Source organism: Canis aureus, chromosome 37 (assembly GCF_053574225.1).
Source record: "Canis aureus isolate CA01 chromosome 37, VMU_Caureus_v.1.0, whole genome shotgun sequence".
In the NCBI taxonomy this organism is placed as follows: domain Eukaryota; kingdom Metazoa; phylum Chordata; class Mammalia; order Carnivora; family Canidae; genus Canis; species Canis aureus.
Genome location: NC_135647.1, coordinates 7,487,206 through 7,511,122, shown reverse-complemented (window position 1 = coordinate 7,511,122; position 23,917 = coordinate 7,487,206). Strand labels below are relative to the sequence as shown.

Genomic DNA, 23,917 nt, shown 5'->3' with positions numbered 1-23,917 from the left:
TGGATTGTGTTTATTTCTTAGCGTTGCATTGGACTCTTACATGGTTTGGGCTTTCCCATTGGGCAGAGCTATAGGTGGGGGAGCTTGGTGTTGAGAGAAGGCCTGGGTTCTAATTCTAGCTCTATCATTGTACAAATATTTTTCTTTCTCTGGATTTCAGTTCCATAAAATGAGAGGCTTAGCAATGTTTCCTACTTCCTTCACTATGTGATATTGTGTCTATTTCAGGAGACCCATCTCCTCTTTTTCTGTTCTCTTTCCCTTTGGATCCATGCACAATGCTGTATGAGATGTAAAAATGATGTTAGTGAAAAAATAGGGCTTTTAATGGGTCCTTCAGTTCAGAATCCTTCAGTAGGTCTTGGGTAACATTTGAAGACACTACCTGGTCTTAATCTTTCTCCCTCACCTTATTTATTTCATAGACTATAGTGATAGAAGAAACTCTAGGAGTTACTAGCTATTTGTTTCAACCTATCATCCAGTTTAAGAATTTCTTCCTCTGTTATAGAGAGACTAGCTCAATTTGCCGTGAGCATTTTATTAATTCATTCATTTGGTCAACAACTACTGTGTGCCAGCTCTATGCCAGACATTGTTCTAGGTGTCATAGGTAGAGTGGTAAAACAGAGGTAATGCCTTTGTTCCTTATGGAGCTTATACTGCAGTGCGAAAGATGGAATTCTGTTCTGCAGTTATGGTGTCAGGTTAGAGGTCATTGTGAATGTGTGTGGATGCTTGGACTCTGGGTGGTTATTTTAGATGTGGTTAGGAAAGGCCTCTCTGAAGAGGTGTCATTTGATTAGACAAGTGGTCAGCAAGCCATACAAATATTTAGGGGATGATATTCCACACAGAAAAAACAAACAAGTGTGAAGACCTGTGAGTCAGAGACTTGTTTGGCATGCTCAGAGAAGATCTAAAAGGATTAGTACAGTTGGGACAGAGGGAGTAGCCAGGGGCCCTATCTTGTTAGATCGGGTCATCTACGTAAAAAAAAAAAAAAAAAAAAAAAAATTTTCTTGAGAACCTGCAATGTGCTAGATGTCTTTTAGTCACCACTTGGGATAAGGCAGTGAACAGAGCACTCAAAAACCTTTACCTTTGGGGCGCCTGGGTGACTCAATTGGTTAAACATCAGACTCTTGATGTCCGCTCAGGTCATGGTCTTGGAGTTGTGAGATTGGGCCCTGTGTCCATCTCTGTACTGAGCACGGAGCCTGTTTGGGATTCTCTCTTCCTCTGCGCCTCCCCCTCTTCATACGCACACTTAGATCAGATCTCTCTCCCAGTAAAACAACAACTTCAAATCCTTTATCTTCATGGAGTACATATTTTAGTAGAAAGAGATACCAAGAACTAATGAAAACGTCTAAGTGAGTAATGGAATTGCTGTGGTAAGGAAACAAGGCAGGGAAGGGGGATGGCAGGCAAGCATGTGTGTATACACGGTGAGGTGGGAGTTGCTTAGAAAGATTTCACGTGATGTTTGAACAAAGTTCTGAAGGCATCCCAGGCAAGACTGAGATGTGTACTGGGGATGAGGGTGTACTGGTCACTATGAACTAGCAAAGAAGCCCATCCATGTGTTGGTCGAGTGGAAGGAGAGGGGGAAATGATAGGAAAGAGGGTCAGAGAGGTGACAGGAGGCTGATTATATATGTCCTTGCAGATCTTTGCAGCGATTTTGGTTTTTTACTCCGAGATGGAATACGATTCTCAGGTTTTGGTTTGAAGCTTGGGATGAAGTTAAGTTTTAAAGGAATCCCTGGCTCCTGTGCTGAAATGTCCTTTGGGAATTAAGGGTAGAAAGTAGGGAGACTGACTATGGCAATGATCTATGCAGGAGTTGATGTCTTGGTTATTGTAAATTATGCTGCAATAAACATAGGGTGCATATATCTTTTTGAATTAGTGTTTTCGTTTTCCCTGTGTAAGTACCCAATAGTGGATTTATTAGATCATGTGATGTTTCTATTTTTTATTTTTTGAGGAACCTCCATACTCATTTCCATGGTGGCTGCACCAATTTACATTCCTACCAACAGCACACAAGGGTTCCTTTTTCTTCACATCCTCTCCAGTAACTTGTTCATTTTTGTCTTCTTGATTTTAGGCATTCTAGCAGGTGTGAGGTGGTAGTTCACTGAGGTTTCAATTTGCACTTCCCTCATGATGAATGATATTGAGCATCATTTCATGTGTCTCTTGGCCATCTGTTTGTTTTCAGAAAAGTGTCTATCCAGGTCCTCTACTCATGTTTTAATTGAATTTTTTTTTTTTTTTTATTGGTGTTGAGATGTAGGAGTTTTTTTATATATTTTGTATGTTACCCCTTATTGGATATATCATTTTGCAAATATCTTCCCCATTCATTAGGTTGCCTTTTTGTTTTGGTGGTGATTTCCTTTGCTGTGCAAAAGCTTTTTATTTGATACAGTTCCAGTAGTTAGTTTTTTTGTTTCTCTCGCCTTAGGAGATGCATCTACAAACATACTGTCTTCCAAAACTGAACCATGTCTTCTGTGTACAATGTCAGCTTAACTTCTTCTTTACCAACATGGATGCCACTTACGTTCTTCTCTAGTCTGACTCATGTAGCTAGGACTTCCAGTACTATTTTGAATAAAAGTGGCAAGAATGGACATCCATGTCTTGTTCCTAACGTTAGAGGGAAAATTTTCACTTCCCGTGGCTGTGGGTTTAATCCTTCATATATGGTCTTTTTTTTTTTTTTTAAACTTTATTTTTTTTTTAGATTTTTATTTATTTATTTATTCATAGAGACACACAGAGAGAGAGAGAGAGAGAGAGAGGCAGAGACACAGGCAGAGGGAGAAGCAGGCTCCATGCAGGGAGCCCGACGTGGGTCTCGATCCCAGGCCTCCAGGATCATACCCCAGGCTGCAGGCCGCACTAAACCGCTGCGCCACAGGGGCTGCCCCATATATGGTCTTTATTATGTTTAGGTATGTTCCCTCTAATTCCATTTTGTTGAGAGTTTTTATCATGAATGGATGTTGAATCTTGTCAAATACCTTTTTCTGTATCTATTGAGTTGATCATATGATTTTTATCCTTTGTTATGTTGATGTGGTTCATGACGTGGATTGATTTGTGAGTATTGAACCATCCTGGCATCCTAGGAATAAACCCATTTGATTGAAGTGAATGATCTTTTTAATATGTTGTTTTATGAGGTTTGCTAATTTTTTTTTTTAAGGTTTTATATTTTCATGAGAGACACAGAGAGAGAGGCAGAGACACAGGCAGAGGGAGAAGTGGGCTCCATGCAGGGAGCCCGATGTGGGACTCGAACTTGGGAATCCGGGATCACACCCTGAGCCAAAGGCAAGCGCTCAACCGCTGAGCCACTCAGGTGTCCCAGGTTTGCTAATATTTTGTGGAGAATTTGGCATCTATGTTCATCAAAGATAATGTCCTTTTTTTGTGGTGTCTTTGGTTTTGGTATCAGGGTAGCCTCATGAAATGTATTTGGAAGCTTTCCTTTTCTGCTTTTTGGAATAGTTGGAGGAGAGTAGGTATTAATTGTTCTTAAGTGTCTTGTAGAGTTCGCTCATGAACCCAGCTGGCCTTGTACTTTTATTTTTTGGTAGTGTTTTGATTACCAATTCAGTTTCATTACTCGTAATTGGTCTATTCAGTGTGAAAGATTGTATGTTTGGTTCTTGGTTCAGTGTGGAAGATTGTATGTTTCTAGGAATTTATTTTCCAGGTTGTTCATTTTGTTAGCATGTAGTTTTTCATAGTATTCTCTTATAACCCTTTGTATTTCTGTGGCGTCAGTTGTTACATCTCTCTAGTTTCTCATTTTATTTATTTGGGCCCTTTTGCCTTTTTTCAATTTTATTTTTTCTAGGAACTACCTCTTGGTTTCATTGATCTTTTTTTTTATGTTATTTTAGTCTCTATGTCTTTTATTTCTGCTCTGATCTTTGCTATCTCTTTTTTTCTCATTTTGGGCTTTGTTCTTTTTTTTTTTAGTTCATATAGGGATAAAGTTAGATTGAGTTTTCTGTTGCTGGAGGTAGGCCTGTATTGCTATATACTTCCCTTTTAGAACTGCTTTTGCTGTGTCCCATAGAATTTGGACTGTTTTTTCATTTTCATTTGTCTTCATGTATTTTTTAAATTTCTTTTTTTTTATTATTTATTTATTTATTTATGATAGGCACACAGTGAGAGAGAGAGAGGCAGAGACACAGGCAGAGGGAGAAGCAGGCTCCATGCACCCGGAGCCTGACGTGGGATTCGATCCTGGGTCTCCAGGATCGCACCCTGGGCCAAAGGCAGGCGCTAAACTGCTGCGCCACCCAGGGATCCCTAAATTTCTTTTTTTTTAAAGATTTCCTTATTTGAAAGAGAGAGAGAGAGAGAGAGAACACATGCACAAGAAGAGGGAGGAGCAGAGGGAGAAACATACTCTCCATCAAGGAGGGAGCCCAGTGTGGGGCTCGCCAGGACCCTGAGCTCATGACCGGAGCCAAAGGCAGATGCTTAACTGACTGAGCCACCCAGGTGCCCCTAAACAACATGTTCTTTAGTCTCCATGTGTGTGTTTTTTTTCCAGTTTTTTTCTTTTGATTTATTTCTAGTTTTTTACCATTGTAATTGGAAAAGATGCATGATATCATTTCAGTCTTCTTAAACTTATTGAGACTTGTCTTTTTGGGCCTAATATGTTATCTATTCTGGAGAATGTTCCATGTGCACTTGGAAAGAAAGTGTGTATTCTGTGATTTTGGATGGAATATTATGTATCTGTTATGTCCATCTGGTCCATTGTGTCATTCAGATACATTGTTTCCTTGTTGATTTTCTGTCTAGATGATATATCAGTTGATGTAAGTGAGGTGTTAAGGTCTCCTACTATTGTATTACCATTAATTTTTCTCTTTGTATCTACTAATAATCGCTTTATCTGTTTAGGTGCTTTGGTGTTGGGTGCACAGATACTTAACAATCATTTTATCCTCTTGTTAGATTGATCCCTTTGTTGTTATGTAACATCCTTTGTTTTTTATTATAGTTGTTGTTTTGTCTATTTTGTCTGATATAAGTATTGCTATCCTAGCTTTTTTTTTTTTTTTTTTTCCTTTTGGCTTCTGTATGCATGGCAAATGTTTTCCATCCCTTTACTTTCAGTCTGTATGTGTCTTTAGATTTGTGGTGAGTCTCTTATAGGCAGCATATAGATGGGTCTTTTTTTTTTTTTTTTTTTTTTTTTTAAGATTTTATTTATCTGTTAGAGGGCAAATGCAAGCAAGCAGGGGGAGGAACAGAGGGAGAAGGACAAGCAGAATCTGCACTGAGCATGCACCCTGACCTGGGGCCCGATCACAGGACCCTGAGATGGTAACTTAAGCTGAAAGCAAAAGTTGGGTGCTCAATAAACTGAGCCACCCACGTGCCCAGATGCTCTCTCTTTTAATACATTCTCGGGGCACCTCAGTGGCTCAGTTGATTAAGTGTTTGACTCTTGGTTTCAGCTTTGATCTTAGGGTCCTGGGACTAAGCCCCACATTTAGGCTCCCTGCTCAGTATGAAGTCTGCTTCTCCTTCTCCCTCTGCTGCTCCCCCTGCTTGTGCTCTCTTGCTGTCTGTCAAATAAATAAAATGTTAAAAAAGAATACATTCTCTCTGTCTTTTGATTGGAACATTTAGACCATTTATATTTAAAGTAATTATTGATAAGTGTGTACTTACTGCCATTCAAAGAATTTGTTTTCTGGTTGTTTTTGTAGTTCTTTGTTCCTTTCTTCTCTTGCTCTCTTTCTTTGAGAGATTGATGTGTATCTGTAGTATTTTGTTTGGCCTTCTTTCTCTTTATTTTTTGTGTATCTGTTGTAGGTTAGGTGTGTGGTTACCCGGAAGTTCATATATAACATGGTAAGTAAGAGCAGTTCCTACTAATTTGATGGTCATTTAAGTTTAAACACATTCTAAAAAAAAAAAAGGAAAAAATCTTTTTCCTTTTTCTTTCTCTTTTTACTTCCTGCTCCACATTTTATGTATATGTTGTGATATTTTACATCTTTTTCTTATGTCTAAGTATGTCCATTTCTTTTCCACTTAAAAAAGTTCCTGTAACATTTTTCGTGATGGCTTAGTGGGGATAAACTCCTTTATCTTTTGTTTGTCTGGGAAACTCTATCTCTCCTTTGAATCTGAATGATAATCTTGCTGTGTAGAATATTATTGGTTGTGAGCTTTTCCCTTTCAGCACTTTAAGTATATCATGCCCCGCTCTTCTGGCCTGCAAAATTTCTGCTGAAAAAAGAGACTCCTCTAATATGAATGGTTATTCACTTGGTGTTATCCAAGAGATCTCTTAATCTTTCATCATTTTATAAGAATTTTTTTTCTCTCTGTTGTTTAGCTTGTGTACCCAAGATTGCTGATATGTTTTTCAGATCCTCTAACCTATTGTTGATTCCATCGGTGTGTTTTTTATTTTGGTTGTATGCTCAGCTCAGATTGACTCTTTAAAATATTTTCTATCTCTTCACTGAAGGTCTCAGCGAGTTCTTCCACTCTTTTTTTTCCAGCCCAGTGAGTACCTTTATGATCCTTTAAATTGTTTTTCAGGCATATTTTTTAAGTCTGTTGCAGTTAATTATTTTATTGATTTTTTTTTCTTGTTTTTTTCTTTTGGAGCATATTCCTCTGTCTCCCCATTTTGCTTGACTTCTGTGTTTGTGTGGATTGGGCAAAATGGTTAGTTCTCCAGAAGCTGAAAGAGTAGTCTTGTGTATGGTGACCTCTATGCAGACTGTGTGTGCTTTCTGACTTGCTGTCTGGCTGGAGCCGTGGTGTATGTGCCTAGTTACTCTTTCAAACCATGGCTTTTTACAGAAAGGATAAGCCAAAAAATTTTAAAAAGAAAAAAAAAGGAGAAAAAAGGGAGAAGAAAAAAAGAAGGAAAAAGAACAAGAAAGAAAACAAAACCAAAAAGAAAAAAAATAGAAGGAAAATAAGCCAAATTTTATAAAGTTAAATAGTCAAAATTAAAACACACAAAACATGAACCTGCAGCTTGTTTTCTTTGCCCTGTCACCACAGGGCAGCTGGGAGGCTTGTGGAACTGGGTTCCCTGAGGTCACAAGCTCCCTGTGACGACTGGACTTGCCAATTATGGCATTGGGACCCTCCAGTTAGGGTGTTGGAATCCACTTCTTATGGCAACCAATCTCTTCTGCCAGCCTTGCCTTTTGAGGTGGAGAGGGAGAGACTATTCCTGCAGTTCCTTGGCCCTTTTCAGTCATGGCTTTTTTTCCTGTGTCCTAGTGTGTCTGGGGCTGATGTGAGTCTGTGGATCCTGTGCTTCCTGAAATCACAGTGTCATTGGGGAGATTGGACTCGCCTACTGTGGCGTCTGGACCCTGTTCTGATCTGGGCTGTAAAGGTGAGGGGAGAGCATCAACTTTGTAGTCCCCAGTGCCTCTGACCTGAAGACCTGTCCTGCAGCTCCTCTGCTGCTTGGCAGAGTTTTAGTGTTGTCTCTTTTATATGCTGCTAGTTGCTTTTTTTTTTTTTTTTTTTTCCTAAGATTTTATTTATTTGAGAGAGGGCACAAGTGAGAGCGATAGAGCATGAGTAGGAGAGGGGCAGAGGGAAAGGGAGAAACACATTCCCTGCTGAGCAGGGAACCCTATGTGGGCTCGATCCCAGGATCCTGGGATCATGATCTGAGCTGAAGGCAGACAGTTAATCAACTGAGGGACCCAGGTGCCCTTGCTAGTTGCCCCTGTAAACTGTGTTTTTTTTTTTTTTTTTTTTTTTAAAATTGTACCCAAGGACAGAGGGATCTGTTCCTGGTCCTTTAGTACTGTCCCTTCCCCATGCAACTCACAGTGTTGGGGGTGGGGGTTCCCTGTTACCATGACTCTGTCTTTCCTGCTGTTCTCCTGCCATTCTGTTTAGTTGTTCAGTAGTTGCTCAGTCAGCCTGCAGTTCTTCAGGAGGAGTTGTTCTATTAATAGGTGTAATTTGGTGTGTTCTGTGGAGGAGGTAAGTTCAGAGTCTTCCTACATCACCATCTTGATTTGGAACTTGCAGGAGTTTCTCTTTTTTTTTTTTTAAAAGTTTTTATTTAAATTCCATTGAATTAACATACAGTGTAATATAAGATTCAGGGGTACAATTTAGTGACTCAAAACTTTTATAAAACATCTGGTGCTTATCACCATAAGTGCTCTCCTTCATCCCCCATCACCTCTTTAACCCATTCCCCCAACACCCCTCTGGTAGCCATCAGATTTTTCTCTAGAGTTAAGAGTCTGTTTCTTAGTTTGTCTCTTTATCTCTTTTTTACCCCCTTTGCTTGTTTGTTTTGTTTCTTAAATCCCACATATGAGTGAGATCCTATGGTATTTGTCTTTCTGAGGCTGACTTATTTCACTTAGTATAATACACTCTAGTTGTATCCACGTTGTTGCAAATGGACAAGGAGTTTTTCTTCAAGGGAAATACCATCGGGATAGTAAGGGGAGGAAGTGGGGTCGAGATACGGTTTTTGTTTTTTCAGTGGGAGAAATAACAGCATGTTTATATCTAGATAGTAATGATTTGGTAGAGAGATAGTGATGATACAGGAAGAGGAATCATTGCTGGGACTCTGCTTGAGTAAATCAGAGTAGGATTGTTCTTGGGTGGGGGGTGGGGTGGACTATTCATTCACAGGAACAGATTGGTGGGGAGAGTACATGGGCAGAGAACCATTTCCCTGTAAAAGAAGGAAGTTATCCATCTGTGCAGAATGTGGGAGGGGATCTGAGGGTCTACTTCATTCAGGCCTTCTGTTTTTGGTACCATCTTTAGCCTCATTAAGATCTGTGAGAAATTAATTTTCAGAAGATTCCTAAGATAAATGAGTTTTAGGTTCTTTACTGCAGTTTTTCAGTCTTTGCTCTACTAATGAATACTGGGTATCTCTGTGGAGGCAGAGTTTCCTAAATATATTTGACCACAAAACCATTTTTTTCACTGATCATTTAATATTTCAAATAAATAGAACCAATTTTGGAAAGACTAACCTACTTCATTTCCCCTTCTCTAATTTGCTGAGTTGGCCAGGGCTCTTGTTTGCAAGAGCAAAAAACCCAATTTAAACTAATTTAAGCCAGAAAGGGAACTTACTGGCTCGCATGACTGGGCAGAGCAGGGCTTTGATCCAGGTGCTCAAATAATGTCAGTATGGGTCTTTCTCTCTCCAGCTTTTATTAAGCTTAATTCCTTATGTAGCTTCTGTCCTATGGCAGGCAACACGGCCTCCAGCATCATCAGTTTGACATCCTCCCCACTTAGCCACTTCAGTGAAAGGGGAAGCCATCTTTCATCTTTCTGTTAGCTCTGCCATAGAAGTCCTCTTGATGATTTTCATTGGCTGGGCTTGTCATGTCCACCCCTGAACCAATTGTTGTGGCCAGGAGGATAGGTTAGGTTACTTTAAAGGCTTTGGTCATGTGTCCCACTCCTTTGTCTAGGGAAGGAGGAGGCCTGTGATTGGCAGCCCCACGACGACTGTGTGGTGTACGTATTAACTACATTATTAGATTACATTATTTCTCATTTTTTACTGTTACTCCCAATGTAAAAGGAGCTGAGCTTTGAACACAGATTTGTCTGATTTACGAGGCATAATTTGTCATAGTTGTAAAGAGTGCATTACAGTAAAGGTCACAAAATGATCCTGGCTAGAAGCTGCTCTGTTAATTGAAAGTTGTTGATGAAAAGATTGGGATCTGGCAAATGAAGAGAGGGAACATTTGTTAGGCTGAGACCAACAGAGAGTATTAAGATCCCTAATACTGGTGTGGGCAACCCAGATGAGGAATAGTGGTCATTCATTCATTGTACCTACATTAGGTAGGCAGTCAGGTGCTGCACAGCAAATGGGCTTAGGTTCATTTGGCATGGTTGTACTTCTTTGGGTAAGTCAGCTTCTCTGTTTCAGATGGCTCTTTATTATTTTTTGTTTTTTTTAAAGATTTTATTCAGTTGACAGAGAAAGAGTGCACAAACGGGGAGCAGCAGGCAGAGGGAGAGGGAGAGCCCGATGTGGGGCTTGATCCTGGGACATTGGGATCATGACCTGAGCCAGAGGCAGCCACTTAACTGACTGAGCCACTTAGGCGCCCCTCAGATGGCTCCTTAAAGTGAGGATAGTAACGCCACCAAACTCAAGGAGTTGCTAATGGTTAATGAATGACCTTGTGAAGCACTTGGCTTCATTCATGTCTGAACATAGTAGTAGTATTTTCAGTAGTGTACTCAAATATATTCCTTTTTCTTTCCAGATAATTTTTTTCTTAATTATTTTCACATAACTGTAGATTCACTTACAGTAATAAAAATTATGTAGAGATGCTGTAAGGTTTATCCAGTTTTCCCTGATGGTAACATCTTACAAAACTGTAAAATAGTATCACAGCCAGGATACTGACATTGATAGGATGTAGAACAACATTTCCATCACTCCAAGGATCTCTTATGTTGCCTTTTTATAGTCACATTCACTTACCTCTTGCCCATCCTCTGCTTAGTCCCTGGTAACCTCTGTTTTGTTTCCCATTTCTGTTATTTTGTTAACTTCAGCCTCAAGTATGTTATATAAATGTAACCAGAGTATGTAACCTTTTGGGCTTGGCTCTGTTTATGTAGCATAATTCTCTGGAGAGTCATCCAGGTTGTTGTACCTATCAATGGAAAACTTTATTGCTGAGCAGTATTCTGTGGTATGGATGTACTACAGTTTGTTTAACTATTCCACCCACTGAAGGGCATCTGGGTTTGACTATTATAAAGAAAGGTGTTACAAACATTTGTGTTTAGGCTTTTGTGGAAATATATGTCTTTATTTCTCTTGGATAAACCCTCAGAAGTATAATTGCCAGGTTACATGGTAGTTACATGATGAGTTTTTTAAGAAAGTGCCAAACTGTTTTCCAGAGTGGTTATGCTATTTGATGTTCCCATTAAGATTGTGTGAGTGGTCAGTTTCTATACATCCTTGTCAGCTTTTAGTGTTGTCATTTTTTTTCTTTTAGTCATTCTGATAGGTGTGTAGTGATACCTTATTGTGGTTTAAGTTTATATTTCTCTGATGGGAGTAATGTTGACTGTCTTCAAATTTGCTTATTTGCCTTCTGTATATCCTCTTAGGTGAAATGTCTTTGTGTCTTTTGTCCATTTTCTAATTGGATTTTTTTTTTTTTTTTTGCTATTGTGATTTTATTTTTTTAAGATTTTATTTTTAAGTAGTCTCTGCACCCAACATGAGGCTCAAACTCACAACCCTGAGATCAAGAGATGCATGCTCCACCAACTAAGCCAGCTAGGTACCCCTTTACTATTGTGTTTTGAATTCTAGATACCAGTCCTTTGTCAGATAGATGGTTTTTAAAAAATTTCTTCCACTTGGTAGCTTGACTTTTTATGCTCTCAAAAGGGTCTTTTGCAGATTTTGGTGTTGTCTAGATTTATTAATTTTTTGTTTTTTTGTGGACTGTGCTTTTGATATCAGGTTTAAGAGTTCTTTGCCTAGCTCTAGGTCTAAGATTTTCTCTTATGATTGTTCCTAAAAGTTTATAGTGTTATATTTTGCGTTTAAGTTCATGATGCATTTTGAGTTAATTTTCGTATAAGATATGAAACTTAGATTGAGGTTCATTTTTTTGGTCTATAAATGTCCCATTGCTTCAGTAATAGGTTATCTTTCATTGAATTGCTTTTGTACTTCTGTGAAAAATCACTTGGTCATATTTGTGTGGGTCTATTTCCAGGTTCTCTGTTCTGGTGATTCATATTTCTATTCTTCTACCAATACCACACAGTCTTGATTACTGTTGCTGTATAATAAGTCTTAAAATTGAGCAGCCCAATTCTTCCCACTATTCCTTTTTCGCAATTGTTTCAGATTTATTTTTTTACCTTTCTGTTATAAATTTTAGAACAATCTTATCTATGCTTACAAAACCTCTTGCTGGGATTTTGATAGGAATTTAATTTTGTATATCAGTTTGGTCTTGACTGGGATGGGGCTGGAGGTTCATTATTGATTGGTTGGTTGATTTGGAAGTGCAGGGTTCGTACTTAGCCTTCTCTAATTCTACCCTGGTGCAGTGTATTGGGGTGCCTCATTACAGATTCAACAGAAGTCAGGTGATGGGACTATACTTTTGTGTTTTGTGGGTTTTGTTTTGTTTTATGGGATAGAATTGTTATTGTCTAAAAGTTTTCTGTTTCACTAGACTACCTCTTTTCTTGTTCTTTGCAAAGAGAACAGGCTTTTGTGGGGGGCTTTTATTTATTTTTATTTTTTAATTTTTTAAATATTTTATTTATTTGAGAAAGAGAAAGTGAAGAGAGAATGCACGAGCAAGGGGTGGGCAGGGGCAGAGGTAGAAGGAGAAACACATTCCCTGCTGCACAGGGAGCCCAATGATCCCATGATCCTGGGATCATGACCTGAGCTAAAGGTAGATGCTTAATGTACTGAGCCATCCAGGTGCCCCTAGTCTCTAATCTTTGAAGTGATTTGTACTCTTGTTTGCTAATAGGCATTTCAAAAGTTGAGTGAGTTAGACCAGAACAGAGAAAGGCTGCCAGTCACTGTGAACAGTTAGTCCAAGATGGATGGTCTGGATTGTAGTGCTGTCTGATGGTCTTTTTTTTTTTTTTTTTTTTTTTTTAATTTTTATTTATTTATGATAGTCACACAGAGAGAGAGAGAGGCAGAGACATAGGCAGAGGGAGAAGCAGGCTCTATGCACCGGGAGCCCGACGTGGGATTCGATCCCAGGTCTCCAGGATCACACCCTGGGCCAAAGGCAGGCGCTAAACCGCTGCACCACCCAGGGTTCCCTGTCTGATGGTCTTTAGCAGAGGGTGCATGCTTTTATAGCAGCAGCTAGTGGATTCTTCCAAAAGGTTGATTTGATTTTTCTCAGTCGCTTAACTGACTGAGCCACCAGGCGTCCCTGTGGGTGACTTTTATTGTCTGCATCTATTGGTTTGCTGGCTTCTTCAGCTTCAAGTCTGGGATATAGGAGGCAAAAAAAACACCAAGCAACTCACCATTGTTTTGTTCCTTGGGTTCCAAAGTCCCTAGCCAGTTTCCCTTCTTCTCTCAGCCTTCCAAAGTCTTCTTATGTTTATTTTTTATATAATGTCCATTGTTTTAGTTGTATTTAGTGGGGGATAAGGAAAAGTATGTCTGTTCTATCCTCCTGGAAGTATCCACATTTTCTTTATTTAATTATGAACATTGTCAACATTCAGGAAAGTAGAATAGAATAAGTAACAGCAATATACCAGTTTCTTAGATTTAAGACTTGTAAATGTTTTCCTATATGTCTTACTCTATTTTTATTGTTTTAAAGTAAATTAAAGACATAATGATATTTATTCTCCAAATATTTAATACGTATCTCTAGAAAGATTTCTAAAAATAGTAAATAAAAAGTAAAATCACGTACACAATGTCAGAAATAAGATTTTTAAACATAAGAAGACTACACCTAATGATTTATAGTAATATCCTAGTATACTTTCACACCCACTTCATATTCTCATGTCCCTAGTTGCCTGCAAAATATCTCACAGCTTTTTGGACAAAGTAGGATATAACCAAGAACTTGAATTACATTTAGTTGTTATGCTTTTAAGTCTACTTTAAGCATGAATAGTCCCATTCCTGTTTTTTTCTCCATGATAGTGATCTGTTGAGGGACTAGATCCAGTTGGACCTTAGGATGTCCCATTATCAGTAGGATTTATCTGATTGTTTCCTTGCATGCCTTTATCTTTTGCATTTTCTGTAAACCTGAGGTTAAATCTAAAGGGTCTATTAGACTGAAGATCAGCCAAGAATGTTTTGTAGGTGATGCTACATGAAACAGATTTCTGATGTCCTTCTATCATTTATAACTTTCCTATAGAGAAGATGCCTTCTGCATCCTGTGACACACTATTGGACGACATAGAAGATATTGTGTCACAGGGAGATTTAAAGCCACAAGATAGGCATTCCGCACGAAAGCACGTTGTTCCAAAGGCACGAAAACGAAATACCCAAAAGTATTTGCAAGAGGAAAACAGTCCACCAAGCGATAGGTAAGCTCTTGAAATTATGTTTAGTATCCTACCAGGGAAGAACTGGTACTCCCTTATGTCATATAGGTAATGTCTCTTTCTGAAAATCATTTGAACCTTTGAGAGCAGATATGTAGATTTATTTGAATTGTTTTAAATTTAACATAGTAATTGCTTAAAAAAAATAAAAAGATGTCAGATGGCATGTTTCTTGAGGACAGGGGCAAGAGCACTGTTGAGCACAAATGTGGGAGTCCCCCACCCCACGTCCACTGCCTCAGGATCTTCTTGATGATATTATTGTAACTGGTATATAGTGTTGTGTTACTTCCAAATTGAAAGCTTTACTTGAAGATGTAATTCTTATGAGACACTGTTGGTTTGGGTATTTCATTTTTCTTAATAAATTTACAAATGCCTATGGATCAGCTAAAGGCATTGGGCAGAAATAAATTCATGTGCTGTTTATTCTATTAGGTCTGTAGTTGAGTGAAATTCTAATATAACTTAGCCGGAAAAGATTATGCAGTTGTTTGTCTAAACAAATACGCCTACATTTGTTTAGATAGGAAAGTGTTGAAAGTTTTAATACACTTCATTATTTTGTTTGGAACAGTAAGTTTTTAAAATCTGCAAATTTAAACTTTTCTTATATTTTAATGCCTGAAATTTATCAAATTTGTTTTGAATATGTCTTTAAGGTAATTACTATTTAATTTTAAATTATTATGACAGTCAAAGTTGAAAGCCCTTTCCTTTCTTCCTAAAAATATTATATTTTTATAACTATTTTTGTGTATGGAATAAAAACTTAATTATGATGCTATAGGGTGATAGTTTTTCTGTTTTGATTCGGCTATTTATATCTATAAGTTATAAAATAAAGATTGTAACTAATATGTAGGAGTCAGCAGGTGGATGTACTTAGTTTTTCTTTCTGTTGCTAGAACCATTTTCTTTGCTATTGTTTGTATTTTTCTTTCTAGGAGTTTAACTTTGTGATAGAACTTCAGTAGTACTGAATGTAAGATACAATTTGGAGAAAAAGGGAGATCTTGTTATGTAGAGAGTCTTAAATTAGAATTCTGTGGTTATTTTATCTTGATTATAGGCTTGGTGTAACACTTGATTGTGGATTAAGTTGGTGCATTTCATGAATAGATTGTGAATGGATTGCTGTGTGCTTTTGAATAATATGCCCGGAAATCATATTGTGTTTTTTGGTTCTGAAAATCCTCTGATGAGACTTATTTTTTTTTTAATTGATTGTTTAATAGCACCATTCCAGGCATACAGAAAATTTGGATGCGAACATGGGGTTGTTCTCATAATAATTCAGATGGAGAATATATGGCTGGACAACTAGCTGCTTATGGATATGAAATTACAGGTAATGAGAACTGTAATGTATTTTATTGATTAAATATTTCAGAGCTAGGTTTTTTAGTTAGATATTTTAGCTTCAGCAGTTAAAGCATATTTTAACAGAACTTAATGATTTTAAGGCAAAACAAAATGATAGCTATTATACACTGTCTAGATAATTACAGATATTTTAGAAATACTTCAAAAAACTATTTTGAAATGAATTTAGACTTACAGAAAAGTGGTAAAATTACAGTTTACGTGTCTGTTACCCACCTTCCCCTAATATTAACATGTAACATAATTATACTGTAATTATAAACTGGGCAGTTACCATTAGAGCACTGCTTTTACCTCAACTGCAGATCTTATTTGAATTTTGCTCTTTTCCCCTTTATGTCCTTCTGTTCCAGGATCTGATCTAGGCTCTCACTTTATATTTATTTGTAATGTCTTCTTAGTCTAGTTCAGTCTGTGACAGTTTCTCAATTTTTTCTTGTCCTTTGTGTTGTGAACTTCTGAGGAAAACCAGAGTTATTAGTTATATTGTAGAATGTCCCTCAACTTGGGTTTGTTGGATGTGATTAGAATAAGGTTCTGTATGCAGTCTTGGCAAGAAGGGTACTTTGAGTTCTTCCCAATACATCAGATTGGGGGCCGGGGGCGGAGGAGTTTGTAATGAGTCAGGACCAGTGGACCGTGTCTGCCAGACTTCTCCACAGGAAAGTTACTGTTTTTTCTCATTGCAATTAGTAAATATCCTGTTTCTCCTCAGCCTTTTCTCTACTATTTTTAGTGTCTGAGAATTTTAGTATCTGTCCATGCAACTAGTTTGCAACAGTCATTACAGTTTGTTGAATGATTATCATTTTCTTCTTCCACTGTTATTAATTGGAATTCTGTAAAGAAAGACTATCCTTTCTCCCCTTGTTTCCTTTATATGTATCAGTATGAACTTCCATGTTGATTTTTCAGTTCTTTGGGCTACAGTCCAACACTATCATTGTTAATTTGCTGCTCCCGTTGTTCCAGCTTTCGCCTTAGGAACTTATATTAAAAAAATTAGGACCTTGTTCAGGCTGGCACCTGTGGCTTCTCAACATGCACCCATTTTTCTGAGCACTTCCTGATTTTCTGACACCACAAGATGTCCTAGTCTCATATCTTCCCATCCCCAGCTTTGGAGGCAACCACTTTTCCAGGGAGTCCTGATCCCTTTCATAAGAAGAACCAGATGAGAGCTGTGGACATTCGGTGCTTATTGCCACTGTGAAGTGTCCCTGCTTCTGGGTTCTCTCAGTGTACCACACTAGCAAATAGGTATATATAGTACATGGCATGTATATGTGTCTGTGTTACTGTATTTATTAGCACGTGTGTTAAATGGGGCCTGAATTTGTGACAAGCACTAACCCAGTGCTTCATGTATGTTAGCATGCTTGATTTTTGGAGGAAGATGAGGAAATAGTGGCATCCCTACTTCATGAATGAGAATGGAAGGATTGTGTGCTGTCCTGCCTTAAATCACCCAGACAGTGTGAAGTCTCCATCTCATCAAAACACTGCTGTTGACTACTGTTCTGTACTTCACAGTTGCCTCTGCCTGTGTGATCGGCAGAGTCCTAGCCTCCAGATGGCCTGTGAGAATTTGGAAGGATTGGAAACTCACTTCTTCCTTCAGCAGCTAAATGGTCCTAATGTCTTAACTTGTGTTTTTGATAACTTATTCTTTAGACAGTAAAGTCACCCTTAAAATTTTCTTAGATAAAAGTATCAAAATGTGCTTTTAGAATTATTTATCTCAAAAAGGAATTTTTTTTGTATTCATTAGTAATTTTTAATGTAAATTAGTGTGAGTTTGCCTTAATACCTTCTGATGGTGCACTTTGAGTGTTAAGACAATAGCCTATAATTTCCTAAAATATTAAAAAAATGAGCTTGATTTTTTTCCCTAGGTGGTATTAAATATCTGATACATTTTAATTTAAATTTTAGCCCATTAGCAGTTTGTACTTGGTCTTATGACAATACTTTTCTAAATAATAAAAGTAGAACAATAGTCCTGATGTATTTATATAAGAATACAGAGTTTTGTTATGTATACCCAGTTCTGGCTTCTTATTTGGGAATAGTAAAGAGAGAGAATTAAGGAAGCAATCACTTGAGTATGAAATTTATTTTTCCTATTAATGTGGTATATCACTTTTATATAGTTGCATTACCTATATATATTTCTATTAATGTTATGTACTGTGGAATGCCCCCATTTTAGAAATTTATAGTCTGTGTCTAATTCTAGGCTGACTGGCATACAGCAGACTGTGGTGGAGTCACTTTCCTCACCAGTCAGGTTCTGTAGGCCCAGGAAGTATGAACAATAGTAGCTTTTGTAAGACACTTAAATATATTTTATATTTCGATTTTATACTTAGATTAAATATATGAGATGAGTAATTTCTGGGTTATCTGTACCAGTAGTCTTTCATTACTATGGAGTGGTAGGATTTTATAAAAATTATTATTGTTAAATAATTTAAAATGTTTTATTAATCAAGTGTTTTATTAATCAAATGTTTTATTAATCAAGTTAATATTAAAATTTTGTTTTAACTTTATACTTGATTACTTGATGTCAAATAGGTATAAATATAGGTTATGTAAAATATGCACAGATTATTGAAAAAAGTACACAAGAAATTAAAAATTAGCTTTCACTTCCCAATAATAGTTTTACTCTTTGGGGACAAAAGACAGATTATATGGGTATATACTTGAAATTGCTTTTAACTTTGGGAATCTGGGGGGAATCCCTGGGTGGCTCAGTGGTTTGGCGTCTGCTTTTGGCCTAGGGCGAGATCCTGGAGTCCCAGGATCGAGTCCCTCGTCAGGCTCCCAGCATGGAGCCTGCTTCTCCCTCTGCCTGTGTCTCTGTCTCTCTCTCTTTCTCCATCATGAATAAATAAATAAAAATCTTTAACTTTGGGAATCTGGGAACATAATTATCACATAGTGAAATCTCGTAGAGGCTTGACTCTGAGCAGTTAATTCTTGTCCAGTGCTACTTTCAAACCCTTCCTATTTTGAGGGAAAAGATCTTCATAAGTTCTAAAATAGTGCTCGCTAGTTTCTCATTTCAAAGAATGAGACCTACCAAGGCAAAATGATGGAATTCCCTAAAACTCAGAACAATTAATTGTATCATGGATACATAGATGCATGGAAAACAGTGAAAGTGTCCCTATAGGTACCATGGCTTGCTTGCTTATTCATTCATTCATTCATTCATTCATTCATTCATTCATTCATTCATGAGAGACAGAGAGAGGCAGAGACATAGGCAGAGGGAGAAGCAGGCTCCCTGTGGGGAGCCTGATACGGTACTCGATCCCAGGACCCCAGGATCACAACCTGAGCTGAAGGCAGATGCTCATCCACTGAGCCACCCAGGTGCCCTGGTACCATGACTTTTTAAAGAAACATGATTTGAATGCATACATTATAAGGGTGTTGTTTCTTCAAATAAGCAATTTTTATAGACTGAACTTTTTCTCTCCCCGATTATGCTGCCTTTGGGTATTGTTCTTGGATTATTTCTTTGGAGATGCTGGGGAAGTATTTTCAGTGTCCTCTACTGGTGGCAGATCTTCATATTTTCAGAGTACATGTAATGTTAGACTAATCATAGGTCATTTGAAGCCAATAAATTAAGTATTTTGATTTAATGTTGAAGGCAGTTTTAGATAAGAGTAAGCTGTTTTTTAATCTTAATAGATTCTGAAAACTGCTGTAGAGAGTTTCAAAAAATATTTATAGCTGTGATTCTTATTGTTTTTGGGTCTTTTCAGAATCTCACAACTCCTATAATTTCATCAAAGAATTTGTAACTATTGCTTATTCCAGTAGTGGAGTAAGTCTCCCAAGGTACTGCTTTAGGGATAGCTCTCACTTAGATAGAAATATGTTAGGGATATTTTGTTTACTTTATCATATTTATTTGTATATGTTTTTTTGTTTTTATTGAAGTTCGATTTACCAACATAAAGTATAACACTCAGTGCTCATCCCATCAAGTGCCTTCCTCAGTGCCCGTCACCCAGTTACCCCAACCCCCTACCTACCTCCCCTTCCACACTCTTTGTTTGTTTCCCAGAGTTAGGAGTCTCTCATGGTTTGTCTCCCTCTCTAATTTTTCTCATTTTCCCTCCTTTCCCTTATAGTTTCTTTCACTATTTCTTATATTCCCTGTATGAGTGAAATCATATGATGATTTTCCTTCTCCGATTGACTTCCTTCACTCAGCATAATACCCTCCAGTTCCATCCACATCAAAGCAAATGGTGGGTATTCATCCTTTCTAATGGCTGAGTAATATTCCATTGTATATATAGACCACATCTTCTTTATCCATTCAACTGTCAAAGGACATCGTGGCTCTTTCCACAGTTTGGCTACTGTGGACATTGCTGCTATAAACATTGGGGTGTAGGTGTCCCAGCATTTCACTACATCTGTATCTTTGGGGTAAATCCCCAGTAGTGCAATTGCTGGATCGTAGGGTAGCTCTGTTTTTAACTCTTTGAGGAACCATGTGTGTGTCATTTTTGGTGAAATTTCTGTTCATGTCTTCTGCCCATTTCATGATTGGATTGTTTGGGTGTTGATTTTAATAAGTTCTTTATAGATCTTGGATACTAGCCCTTTATCTGATATGTTATTTACAAGTATCTTCTCCCATTCTGTAGGTTGTCTTTTAGTTTTGTTGACTGTTTCTTTTGCTGTGCAGAGGCTTTTTACCCTGATTAAGTCCCAATAGTTCATTTTTGCTTTGGTTTCCCTTGCCTTCAAAGATGTATCTTGCAAGAAGTTGTTGTGGCCAAGTTCAAAAAGGGTGTTGCCTGTGTTTTCCTCTAGGATTTTGGTGGATTCTTGTCTCACATTTAGATCTTTCATCTGTTTTGAGTTTATCTTTGTGTCTGGTGTAAGAGAATGGTCTAGTTTCATTCTTCTGCACGTGGCTGTCCAGTTTTTCCAATTCCATTATTGAAGAGACCATCCTTTATCCAGTGGATATTCTTTCCTGCTTTGTCAAATATTAGTTGACCATAGAGTTGAGGGCCCATTTCTGGGTTCTCTGTTCTGTTCCATTGATCTATGTGTCTGTTTTTATGCCAGTACCATACTGTCTTGATTATCATAGCTTTGTAATACAGCTTGAAATCTGCCATTGTGATGCCCCTGGCATTGATTTTCTTTTTCAATATTCCTCTGGCTATTTGGGGTCTTTTCTGATTCCATACAAATCTTTTTTTTTTTGAATTTTTTTTTTTTTTTTAATTTATGATAGTCACACACACAGAGAGAGAGAGAGAGAGAGAGAGGGGCAGAGACATAGGCAGAGGGAGAAGCAGGCTCCATGCACCAGGAGCCCGACATGGGATTCGATCCCAGGTCTGCGCCCTGGGCCAAAGGCAGGCACTAAACCACTGCGCCACCCAGGGATCCCGATTCCATACAAATCTTAAGATGATTTGTTCCAACTCTGTGAAGAACATCCATGGTATTTTGGTAGGGATTGGGTTGAATGTATAAATTGTCCTGGGTAGCATAGACATTTTCACAATATTTATTCTTCCAATCTATGAACATGGAATGTTTTTCTATCTCTTTGTGTCTTCCTCAATTTCTTTCAGAAGTGTTCTATAGTTTTTAGGGTATAGATCCTTTACCTCTTTGGTTAGGTTTATTCTTTAGGTATCTATGGTTTTGGGTGCAATTGTAAATGGGATTGATTCCTTAATTTCTCTTTCTTAGGCTCGTTGTTAGTGTACAGAAATGCCACTGATTTCTGGGCATTGATTTTGTATCCTGCCACATTGCTGAATTGCTGTATGAGTTCTAGCAACCTTGGGATGGAGTCTTTTGGGTTTTCTGTATGTATATGGTATCATGTCATCTGTGAAGATTTGAATGCATTTTATTTCTTTTCGCTGTCTGATTGCTGAGACTAGGACTTCTAGTACAATGTTGAATAACAGTGGTGAGAGTGGACATCCTTGTCATGTTCCTGATCTTAGGAGAAAGGCTTTCAGGTTTTCCCCATTGAGAATGATATTTGCTGTGGGCTTTCATAGATTGCTTTTAAGATATTGAGGAATGTTCCCTCGATCCCTACACTCTGAAGAGTTTTGATCAGGAATGGATGCTGTATTTTGTCAAATGCTTTTGCTGCATCTATTTTTCTTTAAAGATTTTGTTTATTCATGAGAGACATAGTGAGAGGCAGAGACATAGGCAGAGGGAGAAGCAGGCTCCTTACAGAGAGGCCAATGTGATACTTGATCTCGGAACCCCAGGATCACGACCTGAGCCAAAGACAGATGCTCAACCGCTGGGTCACTCAGGCAGCCCTCTCTGCATCTGCTGAGAGGATCATATGGTTCTTTTTTTTTTTTTTTTTAAGATTTATTTATTTATTTATTTATTTATTTATTTATTTATTTATTTATGAGAGAGAGAGAGAGAGAGAGAGAGAGAGAGAGGCAGAAACACAGGAGGAGGGAGAAGCAGGCTCCATGCCGGGAGCCGGACGCGGGAATTGATCCCGGGACTCCAGGATCACGCCCTGGGCCAAAGGCAGGCGCCAAACCGCTGAGCTACCCAGGGATCCCCAGGATCATATGGTTCTTGTTCTTTTTCTTGTTGATGTGTTCTATCATGTTGATTGCTTTACGAGTGTTGAACCGTCCTTGCATTCCCTGGGATAAATCCCACTTGGTCATGGTGCATAATCTTCTTCTTTTATTTTTTTTTAAACCCTTGCTTTATTTATTTATTTTTTTTGAATATTTATTTATTCATGAGAGACACACAGAGGGAGAGGCAGAGACATAGGCAGAGAGAGAAGTAGGTTCCATGCAGGGAGCCCGATGTGGACTCAATCCTGAACTCCAGGATTACACTCTGGACCGAAGGCAGGCGCTCAACCGCTGAGCCACCCAGGCATCCTGGTGAATAATCTTGTTAATGTACTGTTGGATCCTATTGGGTAGTGTCTTGTTGAGAATTTTTGCATCCATGTTCATCAGGGATATTGGTCTGTAATTCTCCCTTTTGGTGGGGTCTTTGTCTGGTTTTGGAATCAAGGTAATGCTTGCCTCATAAAACGAGTTTGGAAGTATTCCATCCCTTTCTATCCTTCAGAACAGTTTTATTAGAATAGGTATTATTTCTTTAAACGTTTGATAGGATTCCCCTGGGAAGCCATCTGGCCTTGGACTTTTGTGTCTTGGGAGGTTTTTGATGACTGCTTCAATTTCCTTGCTGGCTATTGGCCTGTTCAGGTTTTCTGTTTCTTCCTGTTCCAGTTTTGGTAATTTTTGGGCTTCCAGAAATGCATCCATTTCTTCCAGATTGCCTAATTTATTAGCATGTAGCTTCTAAAAATACCTTTTTAAAATCGTTTGTATTTCCTTGGTATTGCTTGTGATCTCTCCTTTTTCATTCATGATTTTATTAATTGGATTTTTTTCTCTTTTCTTTTCAATAAGGTTGGCAAATGGTATATCTATCTTATTAATTCTTTTAAAGAAGCAACTCCTGGTTTTGTTGCTCTGTTCTACAGTTCTTCTGGTCTCTATTACATTGAGTTCTGCTTGAATCTTTATTATCTCTCTTCTGCTTGGTGTAGGTTTTATTTGCTGTTTTTTTCTCCAATTCCTTTAGGTGTGTATTAGCTTGTGTATTTGAGTTTTTTCCAATTTTTTGAGGGAGGCTTGTATTGCAGTGTATTTCCCTCTTAGGACCGCTTTTGCTGTATCCCAAAGATTTTGTACGGTTATATCATCATTTTCATTAGCTTCCATGAATCTTTTTAGTTCTTCTCTAATTTCCTGGTTGACCATTCATCTTTTAGTAGGATGCTCTTTAATCTCCATGTGTTTGAGTTTCTTCTAAATTTCTTCTTGTTACTGAGTTCTAGGTTAACGCATTGTGGTCTGAAAATATGCAGGGTACAATCCCAATCTTTTGGTATTGGTTGAGACCTGATTTGTGACCCAGTATGTGGTCTATTCTGGAGAAAGTTCCATGTGCACTTGAGAAGAATGTGTATTCAGTTGCTTTTGGATGAAAAGTTCTGTATATATCTGTGAAATCTATTTGGTCCAGTGTATCATTTAAGGCCCTGGTTCTTTGGTGATGTTCTGCTTAGAGGATCTGTCATTTGCAGAAAGTGCTGTGTTAAAGTCTCCTACTATTAGTGTGTTATTATCTAAGTATCTCTTTACTTTGGTTATTAATTGATTGATATACTTGAGGGATATTTTAGATAGAGATAGGTCAGAGGAAGGAGAGATGCTGGAGAGAAGTTGTTATGTTTAGTTTGTAGCTGTGCATGCCGTGAGCGAACATAACTTGTGCTTTTGGTTAGTGGAAAAAA

At 38.0% G+C, this 23,917-nt stretch overlaps 1 protein-coding gene across 8 annotated transcripts in view; it reads left to right on the top strand.

Annotated features, from left to right (window-relative positions):
- The window catches only part of CDKAL1 (CDKAL1 threonylcarbamoyladenosine tRNA methylthiotransferase), a 662,780-nt gene that overhangs the window by 3,858 nt on the left and 635,005 nt on the right, over positions 1-23,917 (top strand). For 5 of the 8 annotated variants that reach the window (XM_077886100.1, XM_077886099.1, XM_077886094.1 and 2 more), the window contains exons 2-3: positions 13,962-14,136; positions 15,393-15,505. In XM_077886100.1, the coding sequence (XP_077742226.1) occupies positions 13,967-14,136; positions 15,393-15,505 (283 nt within the window). In that variant the 5' untranslated portion in view covers positions 13,962-13,966. Of the gene's footprint in view, positions 1-7,308; positions 7,427-13,961; positions 14,137-15,392; positions 15,506-23,917 lie in introns of those variants that run through there. The other 3 variants (XM_077886102.1, XM_077886101.1, XM_077886095.1) reach the window with 2 other exon arrangements.